Source organism: Schistocerca nitens, chromosome 1, assembly GCF_023898315.1.
Source record: "Schistocerca nitens isolate TAMUIC-IGC-003100 chromosome 1, iqSchNite1.1, whole genome shotgun sequence".
NCBI classification, from domain to species: domain Eukaryota; kingdom Metazoa; phylum Arthropoda; class Insecta; order Orthoptera; family Acrididae; genus Schistocerca; species Schistocerca nitens.
The window spans coordinates 793,156,965-793,171,445 of NC_064614.1; the positions used below are offsets into that span (position 1 = coordinate 793,156,965).

Sequence of the window (14,481 nt, forward strand, 5' to 3'; positions counted from 1 at the left end):
TGCATCACATGGTGTAACAAAGGTGATGAAGGCCCTCCTGGTAGCATTCCTTTCTGATGGTCTGGTCTTGGGGTGCACACACAGGATGGACCACCCATGAGAGTCAAAGAAAATGGTCAACATGGCCTTAACATTGCTATGGACCTGGTGTCCTCCTTTTGGCCTTGAGGATGTCGGATGTTTCCTCTATGATGACATCTTGGTTTCTGGGTTGTACCCATAAGCCCAAATCTCACCACCTGTGATCGTGTTGTTCAGAAAGTTGGGGTTACTGTCTGCATTGTCCAGCATGTTCTGTATAATTACCAGACAGCATCGTGTTTTCTCCATTGTCAGCAGTTTCAGTATGAATTTTGCAGATATTCTCCTTATGGACAAATAGTCATTCAAAATTAAGTATATTGATCCAAGGCTTACACCTATCTTGTTCACAGTTTTGTGTATTATGATAAGATGGTCTTTCATAGTTGAAGTCTGTACTTGATCAATTAAGTCATTTGGGCTTGTTGACTATCTGTGTGAATGCAGTTTGCTGTCCACTGGTGTGTGGTCATCTTTGAAGCAGTTGTAGTACTCCTTTATCCGTGAGTTGTTCATAGCATCATCCTCAAAATCCTCTTGAATCTTGCAAGTGGTTTCCACTTTGAGATCACCAAGCTTTTGACAATAGTTGACGCAATATTTCTGCTCAGTCTGTGTCCCCATTTTACCACTTGCTGTACTCCCACAAGTAGTCACTATGTGTCTTCACTCATTGGCTGTCGTCAGTGACTAATGCTTTCTGCTAGCAGGAAAAATTTCACTACTGTACATGAATGTCCCTGACCACATCTTCATTGAAGAAAGTCTCCCACTCTTCATTGGTTTCCATGTGAAAGAAGAAGGTTCAGTTCTTTTCGAATACACCTCGTACATTTGCATGTGACCATGATTTTGCATTATTCAGTGTTATGTCTGTGGGGTGGCCACATCATAATTGGTTGAGAAACCTATAAATGAAGAAAACTAGCAATATGTATCAGTATTGTGACAGGGGATGCATAACCCAAAAATTAAAAATGACAAAAGTAAAAAAGGAAGTATTAGATCTACCAGAATGTAACAGCAAAAGAAATTGGGAACAGTATCATTCTATTGGAAGGACAGAGAAAAGATAGCTGTTCATCAGCATAGGATACTGTTAGCAAATACACTGTAAATGAGCTAAGCAAGAAACGTTCTCCACAAAATATATATAGCTACATTAACTCTTAATGAAGGTCATTATGGTTACTTCTAGGCCACTGGAAGGTGCTGAAGAGAATGTTCGAAGACTTTCTACAAAAAATGATATTGTTCTACCACATCCAGAATGTTGTCCAACAAAGAAAGATACCCATACTGAGTGCTCAGTTTGCAAGGTAAGTTACTACATTTTGATTGTAAAGCACACATCATAGCACCTGAATCTTCAGTAAATTTTTGTGCCAATAAAATGATTATCTTTTGAAAAGCTTTCTGCTGAATGTGTTTTTACTAAAAGTTGAAAAAACTGTGCATATTTTGAATGTGAACTTAGATACTTTTCATGAAAGAAAAGAGAGAGCTTACTTAATTTAGTGAAAGGAAAAAGCAACTGAACCTGTTAGGGATAATGGATTTCCCATCATTATATATTGAATTGAACATGTTTATTCTATGTTACCATAAACATTTGTAAACTTCATTTTGTGTTTGCACAGTTCCATTAATGAAATGTCATTTTAGAAGACTCTGAATCAATGAGATGTTTTTCATAATCATTAAAGCCGGGTAATAAGATTTTAATGCACTAATTGTGAGGTATGAAAGATCTGGAATAAATATTACTTTTTATTCTTAGGGCTAGGTATGTAAGCTTCACTGACTGGAAAGAGATTTCAACTTTAGTTCAGAAAATGAACCAAGTCCACTAATTTCCTTCATTGTGTATGACCTAACGTTGACCAATGAGCAAGTTCAGTGTAGATTTAAATTAGCTATAGGCATGCCTGACACACGAAGCATGGAATGCATTTGAACTCTGAAGGGAAAAGATTTGTTTATGATTGTGTTAGTGAAATAATTAAAGAAAGACTTCTAAGGAATAGAAAAATCTGTCAGCTTCTTGGACATCCTTCCAACAACAGTGAGGAAACCAAAATGAACCAGAAAGAAGAACGAAAATACAACACTGCTAACATTCCTAATTTAAACTAAAGGTATGTGATGCTGTAAATATGATTCCCAATAACCAAATTGTGAATACGCCCGATCTAAAAATTTATCACCATAATGTGTAATTGCTGCATAATAAGATCGATGAAATGAATGTACTGTTAGCAGATGAACTTAACAATCTCTCTGTGTTATGCATTTCTGAGCACTGGTGTAACCTAGAATTAATCCATAATATGAAAATGAACAAATTCATTTTGGCTGCTTACTACTGCAGGAACAACAGCAAGCATGGTGGGGTAACAATCTACACAAAGGATTATGTAGATTTTATTACCCTACCTGACTTAACTAGAACAAGTGTCGAAAAGGATTATGAAATTGCAGCTATAAAAATTACTCAGTTCAACCTGATTATTGCTACAGTTTACTTATCACCATCTGGAAATTCTGAACTTTTCTTAAACAAAATGGAGCCATTGCTAAATAAAGTAAATAAAATGGATTGTGAGATGATAATCTGTGGTGACTTCAATATTGATTTCCTCACAAATAGTGAAAATAGGGAGACACTTTTGAACCTTGCAACATCCTATAATTTAAAGGCTGAAGTAAAAGCCGCTACCCAACTAACAGGAACTTGCCAAATGGCTCTAGATCAGTTTCTAGTCAAGAAGAGTTTACACAACACCTCACTAAAAATTGTCAATGCAAGTTTTGGTGACCATCTTGCTCAGATATTAAGCATAAAAGTACAAGGCAGTAGTATTAACAACATATCTTTCAGAACCGCATGTAGAAGTTATAATCAGGATAATGTAAGCTACTTCAAAAACTTATTACAGAAAGAAAAGGTCAGAAGTGTACAAAATGAATGATGTGAATGAAAAATTCAATACTTTCATTGATAGATTAGCCCATTTCTTTGAAATTGCATTCCCACTGAAAACATTAACCATATGGGGGAACTCTAGAACAAACAGCTGGATCACAAGGTGAATAAGGGTTTCATGCCAGAAGAAAAGACTACTTCATGAAATATGTAACTAAAAAAATTCCTCACCTAAAGTATGCGCATACTATAAAAAATACTCCAAAATATCAAGAAAAGTAATAAATGCAGCAAAAATAATGCATAATGATGAATTCATTTATAATTCTGCTAATAAATCGAAGGCTGTGTGGAGTGTTATAAAAAAAGAATATGGAGAATACAGTCCTGCAAAAATATAACACTATCACATAAAAATAAAAAACTAACAAATCCCTTAGAAATATCCAACACATTTAACAAATTTTTCACAGGTGTTGCTGATAATTTGTTACAGTCAAACTTTAAGAGCACCCAGGCAAATGAATATAAAATAAATAATTTTTAACATCTTGCAGCCCCATCAGCAACTGTGATAATTAAACATATATGTCAGCCTTAGTTGAAAATAGGAACCAGTCTTTACCAAGGTTTCAGCCAAAATAATTTGGCCTTCTTCAGAAGTTATTGACACTAAACTATTGCATGCCAAAGTTTACTGTCAATAGCTTCTGAAGAACAGTAAAAAAACCATTGCACTAAAATTCTACAATGTTCCTAACAAGGACATGTTTATCCCATCAGTCTTTATCAATGATGAACCAGTTGGTAACAATAGTGAAACCAAATTCGTAGGACTTTGGCTGCAGAGCAACGTCAGAAGGAATAAGCTTATTGAATATCTCAATGCAGAACCGAGCAAAACATGTTACCTTCTTTGCTCATTAAAATCATGCTGTAGTGAGAAAACAGTAACGAATGCATATCATGCCTACTTTCATTCTCGTCTTAGATATGGGGTCACCTTCTGGGGAAACTCTAAAACAGCTAACTGCACTTTTGAACTACAAAAAAGGGCCATTAGAATCTTGTTTGGGTGCCAGCGTAGAGACTCTTGTAAACCTCTGTTTAAGAAATCTGGTATTCCTCCATTAACATCTGTATACATTGTAGAAACCCTTTTGTCCTTTAAATTAAATGTGATAGGTAAGGACTGCAGACTGCAAAAATATTGTGATATACATGATCATTTTACCAGACAAAACAGAAACTTACATATAACTCAAATCAGCACAGCTCTGTGCCAAAAAGGTGCTTTTCACATGGGAGTTAAGCTTTATAACAAACTTCCTGAAAACATAAAAGCTGTTGCTGAGGTCAATATCTTTGGAAAATCTCTGAAGTCATATTTACAGCATCACTGCTTTAAATCCATTGAAGAATATTTAAATTTATGAAGTAATAGAGGGAAACATTGTACGTGGGAAAAATATATCTAAAAACAAAGATGATGTGACTTACCGAACGAAAGTGCTGGCAGGTCGATAGACACACAAACAAACACAAACATACACACGAAATTCAAGCTTTCGCAACAAACGGTTGCTTCATCAGGAAAGAGGGAAGGAGAGGGAAAGACGAAAGGATGTGGGTTTTAAGGGAGAGGGTAAGGAGTCATTCCAATCCCGGGAGCGGAAAGACTTACCTTAGGGGGGGGAAAAAGGACAGGTATACACTCGCACACACACACACACACACACATATCCATCCGCACATACACAGACACAAGCAGACATTTTGAAAATCTTACATCATAGTTGCAAAGTATTTATTATTGAGGAATTTGTGCTGTAAAGATGGATAAAAATAAGCAGAAAAATTTGCACTCTTCAAATTTGTTCACAGTGAGAAAGATATATTGCTAGAACCTGTGTTGTTCCAGTGTAAGGACATAATTCAAAACTAAAACATTGATAAGGCAACCAGGGACAACAAAGGAAAGAAGTGGAAAGAAACACTGGAACAAATTATTACTGGAAAAGTTAAAAAAAATATTTCAACAACATAAAGAAAAAACCATTATTGCTAATTTTTGTACAGTATTTCTGTACAAGCATAACCCCAGTTTAAATTGATTTATTGTTTGAGTCCAAAAATGGGTTCTCTCGTGGAACAGGTGGAGAGCTTGTTGGAACACATTGTCATCCTCAATAAACACACTGGAATAGTCAGATATCTGAAAAAAAGAAAGGGAAACAAACAGTACAGGGTGGGAAAAAAAATCCAATTTGGCATGTCTATATTTCTGAAACTAATTAACACATGCAACGAATTTTGTTTTTTGATGAATGGGAAACTCAAAAAGTTTTTTTTCATACCGTTTCATAGGTGTTCAATATGCCCCCCTTGAGATGCTCGACATATGTCAGTGTGGTATTTAAATTGTTCACATACCGCTACGAGCATGTCTTGAGTTACAGCTTCCACAGCTGCTGTTTGCAATGTTGCAGTTCATTCATTGTTGTTGGTAATGGAGGCTCACAGAGTCTTTTATAAACCCCCACATGAAATAATTACTTACAGTCAGGTACAGTCACCTTGTAGGCCAGTAATGTAAGGCTGAATCATTTGGTCCAGTGCAGCTGATCCATCATTCCGTAATCCTTTGATTTAAAAATTCCCACACTTGCAGATGCCAGTGTGGCAATACTCCAGCCTGTTGGTAAATGAAGTTGTTTGAATCAGTCTCCAACTGTGGGAAAAGAAAGTTCTCAAGCATATTGAGATATGTGCTTCCTGTAATAGTGTTCTCGGCAAAGAAAAATGGACCATATTCCTTTTCCCGCAAAACTGTACAAAAAACGTTGGAGAGTCCCTTTCATGTTGTACAACTTTATATGATTGTTATTGTACAACTACATGTGGTTGTTGTGTACCCTATTTTCTCACATTATGATGGTTAACCTTTCCATTCAAATGGAATGTTTCCTCGTCACTAAACACTAAGCGTAGAAGAAAACTGCCATCCTTCATTTAGCCAAGAACAAAATTACAGAATTCCACAGATTATCTGTCACCTTCACAAAGAGTTTGCAGTAGCTGAATTTTGTATGGTTTTATGTGTAACCGTCAACACAACACATTCCAGATGGACATTGGGGGCATTTTGAGCTGTCGAGCTACACGGCGATTGGATTTCTGTGGACTCCTTGTGATACTATCGTGGATGTGTTCGACGTGTGTCAGATGTTCGGGGATGACCCGGCAATTTGCCTTTACACAGCAATCTGCTTCTTGGAATTGTTCATGCCATCATCTAATGCTCTGTGCTGTAGGAGGAGCCACATCATACCTAGTACTGCAAAATGTAGAACACAAAATGCTTTCTGTTGTCCCTTCACAATTCTTACTAGAACTGAAGTGGGCACACATTGCTGCCACCTTGCAGGAACCAGCTAAAACTCGAGTGCACTTTCCAACAGAACGTTTTTCATGCACATCTCTCAAATAACATAATAGTTATGATTTAAAAAAAAATGGAATGCTTGTTTTTGATACACTCTGTATAATACTCAGTTGTTGCACTTAAAATGCTGCTCTTTCAAAATGTAGTGTTGTCAGTCCTGTGACGAATACCATACATCATTTGGCAGCTAAAAGATCATGGTCCTCTGGTGTTGGTAGTTGGACCACTTTGTACGATTTGACTTGGAACACATACAGTTTCCAATAGTGGTGCTGCATTGGGCTTTCAGCTGTTTGCTAGCATACGATGCATATGTATATACTGTAGATAATTGGCTATGAATTTAGACGGCTTTCTATGTGCATGAAATTTTCAACAGTTCACAGGTTTTAAAGCCAGTGTTATTCAGTGCTAAAGAAACTATCAGAGCAGGAAGCACAGAGTTATACATTTGCATTTTCTAAGCTAATAAAGATATAAGTGCTGATTGGCATACATGTACTTACTATTTCAGTTCATCTGCACCATTGCTTTTGCCAGGACAGTTTATACTTGAAGATGGTATTCAGTAGTTAAATTCTCATCCTCTTGTGAACACTGGCTTATGTGAGATTTCATATAAAATGTGTAGTTACTGCAGTTCAAGTCTAGAGAGCATTTGTGTATAATGAGATATTCTCTTGGAAGCAGTTATAACTTATGCTCATTGCTTGCATCAGCAGCAGTTTCCTTAAGTTGATCTTGAATATCAAAAAAATATTTTATATGTAAACTGAAGGTGGAGGGGGGAGAAAGGAAAGGAAAGGGAAGGGATTACTGATGTCAGTTGCATCGGGATGTTAAGTGGAATAACCAGCGACAAGCAAAAATGTGTACAGGACCGTGATTTGATCCTTGGATCTCGTGCTTACTGGGCAGGTGCATTAACTACTGTTCCATCAGGGACAAGTGTTATCACAACTGTACAGACTCGGCATGCCTCACAGCTGACCCATATTCCCACTGAGCGCCACGCATCTGCAGTCCCTGTTCATTTCCCTCATGCTCACTACTCTGAGATTTCCGAAGGAGGTCGGACATACTTGTGCATCCACACTGAAGAAGGTGGATCCATTGCCCAACTAGCTAAATCGACTACATGAATGCATGGTGTCTGTTCTTTTGGACATGTCAGAAAGAATGGAGGGAATGGACAGGGACTTGAGAGTAGGTGGTGCTCAGTGGGAATGTGTGTCGGCCGTGAGGTGTGCCGAGATAGTGCACACAGTTGTGATAACACTGTATCCCAGATGGCACAGTGGTTAACACACCTCCCTAGTAAGGAGGAGATCAGGGGTTTGAATCTTGGTCCTGTACACATTTTCACTCGTTGCTGCTGATTATGTGTAATGTCCCGATGCAGATGACATGTGAGATGTTATTTGGAATAAGCAGTGACGAGCAAAAATGTGTACAGGACCATGATTTGAGCCCAAGATCTCCTGCCTACTAGGCAGGTGCATTACTGTGCCATTGGGGACAGAATGTTATCACAACTGCAAGAACTATTTCGGCACGCCTCACAGCTGACCCACATGCCCACCGAGCACCACCTATCTGCAGTCCCTGTCAATTTCCTCCATTCCCACCTTTCCTTTCCTTTCTCCCCTCCTCCAACTTCATCGTGCATAACAATGTATCACAGCTGCGGAGGCCATGTGGTGTCTGTTCTTTCAGACATGTCCAAAAGAACAGACACTACACATTCATATATAAAAAAAATTCTTGTTTGCACAAAATTTAGACCATTATTGGGTTGTGAACTGATGACTGCAGCTGAACTTGACTTTATCCATGAAATTTGCCTTTTGTGGTGTGCGAATAAGAAGGTGGGTGTGTAAATCGCTGCAGAGAGGGTGAGAGAATGTGTTTTTTGGTGTCAGCAGTGTGCTCTCTCTTTATCCCACACCACTCTCTCCAGCAGTTGCATAGCCTGATAACTGGCAGCACTGGAACAAGTGCCACATTGGGCTACTGTTTATGCTTCTAACATGCCCTCGATAAATTTGTTTACTTGAAAAACTATCACTGTAGCATTTCCTTCATCCCAGCTGTAATAAACTTTACAGTGGCTAAGTACCTTCACCATACTAAAACTAGCATGAAAATCAGTGCTAAATTTTCTATGTGCACCCTGAGGATCTTGGTATTGACAGATGTGTCAGAATGATGCTTAGCTGGAGCACCATGTGGAAGATTGCACCTTGCCACTGCACATTGCTCCATCACCCACCTTGTTAAGTACACACCACTGATGCGAAAGTGGATCCAGTTTCAAGAGGAAATAATCTGGGATTAATTTTAGTCAACACTTATTCCTGACATCAGCCTGATTGAAGTTCGTTTTTTGTGCTAATCTATGACAGATATTTTATTCATAGGGCTCTTTATGTTCCCACAGCTGACATTTGATGCCCCATCTACAATGTTTAGTGCTGCCCCAAGAAGGAACATTGGGTTAGTGTTCTCTTGATAATGAAGTCATATGACAGAACTCCAGCTCAGATTAGACAAAGGGAGGGCATGGAGTAGGCTGTGGCATTTTTGAAGGAAAGAGCCCATTATTGTTCTGACTGTAATTCTAATGCCTTGACTCTTATGCCACTTTGCTAAGTACCTGCTCTCAATAGAGGAGTCCATGCAGTGAGCACATCTTAGATCAAGATTTCTAATGTGCCACATGAATAAGACTGTGACATGAATTATAGTATAAAAGCCCATAAGTCTTCCCAAATGTAGAGAGTAATTGTGCAGACTGTACCACACAACTGTATGGTACCTGCTTTCTGAAGTTCCATACTCTCTGAAAGATCCTTTTATTTGGAGATAACTTCAGCATTCTGGCAGAAGAATTATCTTCCTTGCTGATGTGCTGCTCACTGTTGTGCAGACTATATGAGAGTGACTTTTTGTGGAATGAAAGAGATGACTGCTGTCAAAATGCAAGTAGTATTGATGTTAGTGGGCTTGATATGGACTGAAATACAGATGAAACAGTGAGAGAGGTGGAGGTTGACCAGGAAGATGGCATATTGGGCTGAGGAAGACCAAGGAAGCAAATGGGAGAGTCTATGGAGAACCCAGGTGTAAGACCTGCCGAATTCACCCAACCAGCACATCTTATTCCAGTATAATCACAGGCTTCCCTATCCCTTCAGAAACAGGGGCCACCTGTGAAAACAGCCTTGTTGTATACCAACTCTGCTGCAACTTTTGCACAGCATTTAAGTAGGCATGGCCACACACCAACTGTCCACTCGAATGTCCATCACCAAACTGTTGCCAAGAGTAGAGCTGACTAGCTAGTGGCTGAACACAATGTGCACAATTCCAGTGACTGCTTCACAACCCATGCTATCTGGATCTTTTCCCAGCCTGCTGTTCTGAGCTCCATAGATGGGAGTTATCCTTGCAGCACATCCTTTGTTGCTGTAATCCTCCTGGCCTCAGTTTCAACTAACCCCTACACCATACCCTCTTCCCTACAGTCTCTCATTCTGTCAACTGCTCTCAATTGAATCCCCCATGTCATTATCACTGTGTGCTGCACAAACTCAGCAGTTCCAGTGTTCACTTGTCGCATTCCTATTCTGTCCACCTGCTGCCTTTCCCCCCTGCATTCCTATGTTGTATGCCTCTCTCTAAGCTGTCAGCTATCCATCTCCAACCCCCCCCCTCCCCCCTGCCCCCCCCCCACTCTTCTTCGATCACTCATTCAATTCAATTCAACACAACACAACACCACAACCCCTCAGCCCAGTCTACCTGCCAAACTGCAGTCCCAACTTTGTGTTGGGGGCAAGATGAAAGTGAAAAAGAGAGAGAGCGAGTCAGTATGATTTTGCCAGGATTGTTTTATGGTTATACTTTGGCAAAATGCTAAAGAAACAATCATTTTTGAAATTGCGATCATGCTTATGATGTGATGTAAAAGAACTAACATTGCAGACCATTTGCTTCTAAATTCGACAAATATTTCATGTAATGTGTGAGTGAAACATATCAAGGAACATTGTAAATTCTTCAGAAATATTTAGAAGACAGCAGATATAAAGAACAAAATTTGCTCTATGAATTAGAGAGCCAGAACAGGATAAATATTGATTAAGAAAGCTTATACCCAGAGAGCCCCCTCTTGCATCTCCCCCATCGCAACTGGATGTGCTCTGTGATTTTCCCCTTCCTACCCCATCTTACTCTGTGCCACTATCAGCATGAATAGTGAGTATAAAATGTTGAACATATGAAATGGTTTAATTTTTTATTCCCCTGTTTTCTCATCAAGGCTGATAGAATATTATGGAAGACAGGTACTGATGTGGGCAACTGGTGCAGATAGGGTACAAGAGAGAAATGTTGAATAGGCAAGCTGGTGAAGATGAAATAGAGCAGAAGTGTTTTAACATGTGAAAGCTTGAGGGGAGGAATTATGTATGTTCTCCACTGATGCTCTGATTTCGTTTTCTTTGAGTAGCTAAGTTTTACATTTTTCCTATCTACATTGGTCCAAGTTCTCTCAACCTCCTCCTCTTCCCCCCCCCCCCCCCCCCCTCACCCCCTTATGTCAGATCTAAAGATTTTTTTCTACATTTGTCCTATATGTTTTGTTCTTATTGTCATTTAGCTAAACAACGTACAGCATCTTTTGCGTGGTTACCTTCAGAAGCTGACCCAGCAGGGCAAAAATTCTAAAATTACCATTTCAGATATGTCTCAGTGAGCTTGAAAACTAACTAAAGAACTGAATCTTATAGGAACTATGTGATACATCTTCATCTTAAACAACTGATAGTTACACCCTTTCTGCTTTTAAGTTAGATTACTCGGACAACTAAACACACAGCATATTTGCATGATGCATGCAAAATACATGTGGATGCCACCTTTTTGATTCAATGATCTGAAATTGTATCCTCATAACATTAAATCCAAGGTATCCAACAAGATACAAAATTCACGTAGAAAATATTCACACAAACATTATTTATGTGACAATACTAATAGAGAGTTCTGCAAAATCCTGTTGTGTGGCAAAAATACTATCGAGCAAAAAAGTGATACATTAATACTCATCAGGGAGGAAAATGGGAAATAAACCTTAGAAAAACGTTATTCAACTGCATATGAAAGTGCACATCTAATCATGCGAAAAGGTTCATTAAGTACTATTATTTTTTCTATTTTTAATGTTGACTGGCAAAACTAGACGTGAAGAAAATGTGTTTTGAAGACTGTACTTTTGAGGTTGATTGGGTGACATGTTGTTCAGGGGCAGTATATGACTAGGTGAATGTCAGAAAGCTAAACGCTCTCAAGTTGGCCAGTAGAATCAAATTTTAACAATTGAATAAGTCTGAAGCAGGGCAGTCTTTGTCTCTTAAGTCTGTCAAATTACTGTGTAACCATGATAACTGGACTGCAGAGTTGATAGCTCCTTCACTGCTGTGTTGCAGTCCATGGAGATCAAGCAGGTCTCAGTTCCGGAGCAGGTCATATTTGACTTAGAATTTCCCAACCCCCCTCTTTGTTGTGCAGAAAATATTTTCTTCTTACAGTTGATGTATTTGGATCCATAAGTATAGATGTACACTTTCACAGTATAGCATATATGTGTTCAATAGCCCACTTCAATAACTCTGGTGTGTAAATCTGAATGTATAATTACTCAACTATCACAAGCCTTCTTTGTCCCTGGATAAAAAACTATTGTTGTGATTCCATTGTGCAGTGAAGGAAGGGGGGGAGGTGTTTTTAGGGGAATTGGGGACAGATGATTGGTACATACATGGCTGCCATGTTCTGCTGTGAACTGGCTTAGTAATACATGGGCCAGAGTGCTGGTCCTGGACACTTTCTGCAGCTCAGTAGCTGTACAAGAAAGTGAAAGAGAACAGGTTGAAGACACTTCAGCACAGCTCAGCAAAGACTTAGTTGAAAGACAGAGTTGAAACTGCCACCACATGAAAGAAATAGTATAATATCTTGTGAACAGCATGAGAACTAAACAAACCTAAGTTAAATAATAATGGCTAAAGCCACAAAATATCCTGTCATGCTTCGTAATATTGAATCTATTGTCTAGCAGAATTGCAGACAGTTATTTCTGTAATGTTCATGAGAACTCTGTAATGAATAAAAAGCCTGTACCCGGAGTGCCACCACTCCCCCCCCCCCTCCCCCCATCCCATCCTTGCCACTGCCCCACATGCTCTGAGGTAATCGTTCTCCTCCTACAATCTTACTCTGTGTGACCATCATCATAGCAGTTCGTGTGAAATGTGAGTAATGACCTGTTTTCTCTTTTTACTAATTGTTAGCTTTGTGTATTTAATACTGTTGGGAAAGTACATCAGCTGTTTGTTTGGTGTTTTTTAATACTTGTGAAACTCATTTTTGGACCATTTGTTGCAGATGAAATATTGTAGCACTGCATGCAAAGAACAAGCTTGGGAGCAATATCACCAGATTTTATGCTTTGTTTCTGGATCATCAAATCCTTTGGATGTTATGAATGAAACATGGAAGTAAGTAAATGGTTAATGGTGCAGTAGTTTCAATGAAAGTTCTGATTTATATTCTTCTCATACCATTTTCTTTTCTTGCCTCTCTAGAAAAGTGCTTATATTCTATTCATTTTGTCTATGCATTACCACAAAACACAATTTCTAATCACTTCTTTATAGTAATTCAAATGTTTCAGATGATGAATAGATGAGATGAGATTTGTTATCTAATTTGGTCTGAAAGTTTGTGGCAACAGAGCAAGACAACAACCTAAATTTTAAACATTTAGTTTGGTTTCAGTGAGAGTAAAGTAATAGAATTATTGGTGCTGTGTAAGTTTTAGCAGACACAATCTTCTGTTTCTTGTCTGGTGATATTGTGGCATATACATTAATTGTCTGCAAAACATATGTTGGAAATTTTCATATGTTGGGATTCAGGCATCAGCGACCAGTATCAGGTAATTTGTGGTTAATTTTGAATAAAATTTAATTTTTTCATCAACTTAAATAGAACCTTCCAAAATCAAAAGCTGCAGAAGTTTCAGTACAACTCCTTTGTGAACAAGTTGATATTCTGTTGCACCACAGAGGTGCTTCCCTCAGCAGAAAGAACCTGCTTGGTTTGCTAGTTTCAGTACTGCCTAAAATCAGTAGCTTCTCTACTCCAGCCAAACATCCCACTGGTTACCATTGATGTCGCATCAGTGTTTACCTCTGTCCCCCATGTGCAGTGCCTGATCAGTGCTAAGCACAAAATTTCCGTGGGCAATCCAAAGAAATCATTCTTTATCTTTTTATTAGATTTTCACTAATAATTGTAGTAAATTCACGATGAACAAAACTCTGAGAAGATTAGAGGGTTTCAGTATAATGGTTCCTCCCTTAGCAACATGTTGCCTAGAGGTATAGAGAGGGTGAAGGCTTTCTACATTTCTGGTGAGACAGCCATTAGTATGGAAAGTCTCCTAGGGTTTGCTACCAGGTACTAAAATCAGCTTGATATTTCAGCAATCCAACTGTTCACCACCTTCAGGAGAATGCTACTTCTGCTGCTGAGGCCCACTGAACTTGACCATCAGTTCTCAGCAGGACTCAGTAGCAGAAGCAGCAGCAGCGTTCTCCTGAAGATGGTTAACAGTTGGATCGCTGAAATATTGAATCAAGTTGATTTTAGTATCTGGCAGCAAACCTGAAGAGACTTTCAAGAGATTGCACCAGGCAAGCCTAAGGAGTCACAGTCATTAGTCTGGTTTAGGTTGACAGTGACATCTTTGTTGTGTGATCTTTTCATGAACTTGACATAATTAATTTTATCAAAAGGAAAATTCACTTGAGACAACTATAAAATTATGAGCCAACATTGCCTTCTGGAGATGAAATTTCAGTACTACTGACACACAAGTATGAGAGTACGTACAATATCCTAGCTCCTGGAACTAGTAGTTCCTTCTTCAGGGAATGAGAAGGGTTATTGGTGGAAGAAT

General features: G+C 38.7%; 1 protein-coding gene across 2 annotated transcripts in view; it reads left to right on the forward strand.

Annotated features, from left to right (window-relative positions):
• LOC126262331 (histone-lysine N-trimethyltransferase SMYD5) overlaps positions 1 to 14,481 on the forward strand; it is a 78,832-nt gene that overhangs the window by 20,662 nt on the left and 43,689 nt on the right. For both annotated transcript variants that reach the window (XM_049958890.1, XM_049958899.1), the window contains exons 4-5: positions 1,280 to 1,400; positions 12,903 to 13,015. In XM_049958890.1, coding sequence (XP_049814847.1) covers positions 1,280 to 1,400; positions 12,903 to 13,015 — 234 coding nt within the window. The remainder of the gene's footprint in view (positions 1 to 1,279; positions 1,401 to 12,902; positions 13,016 to 14,481) is intronic.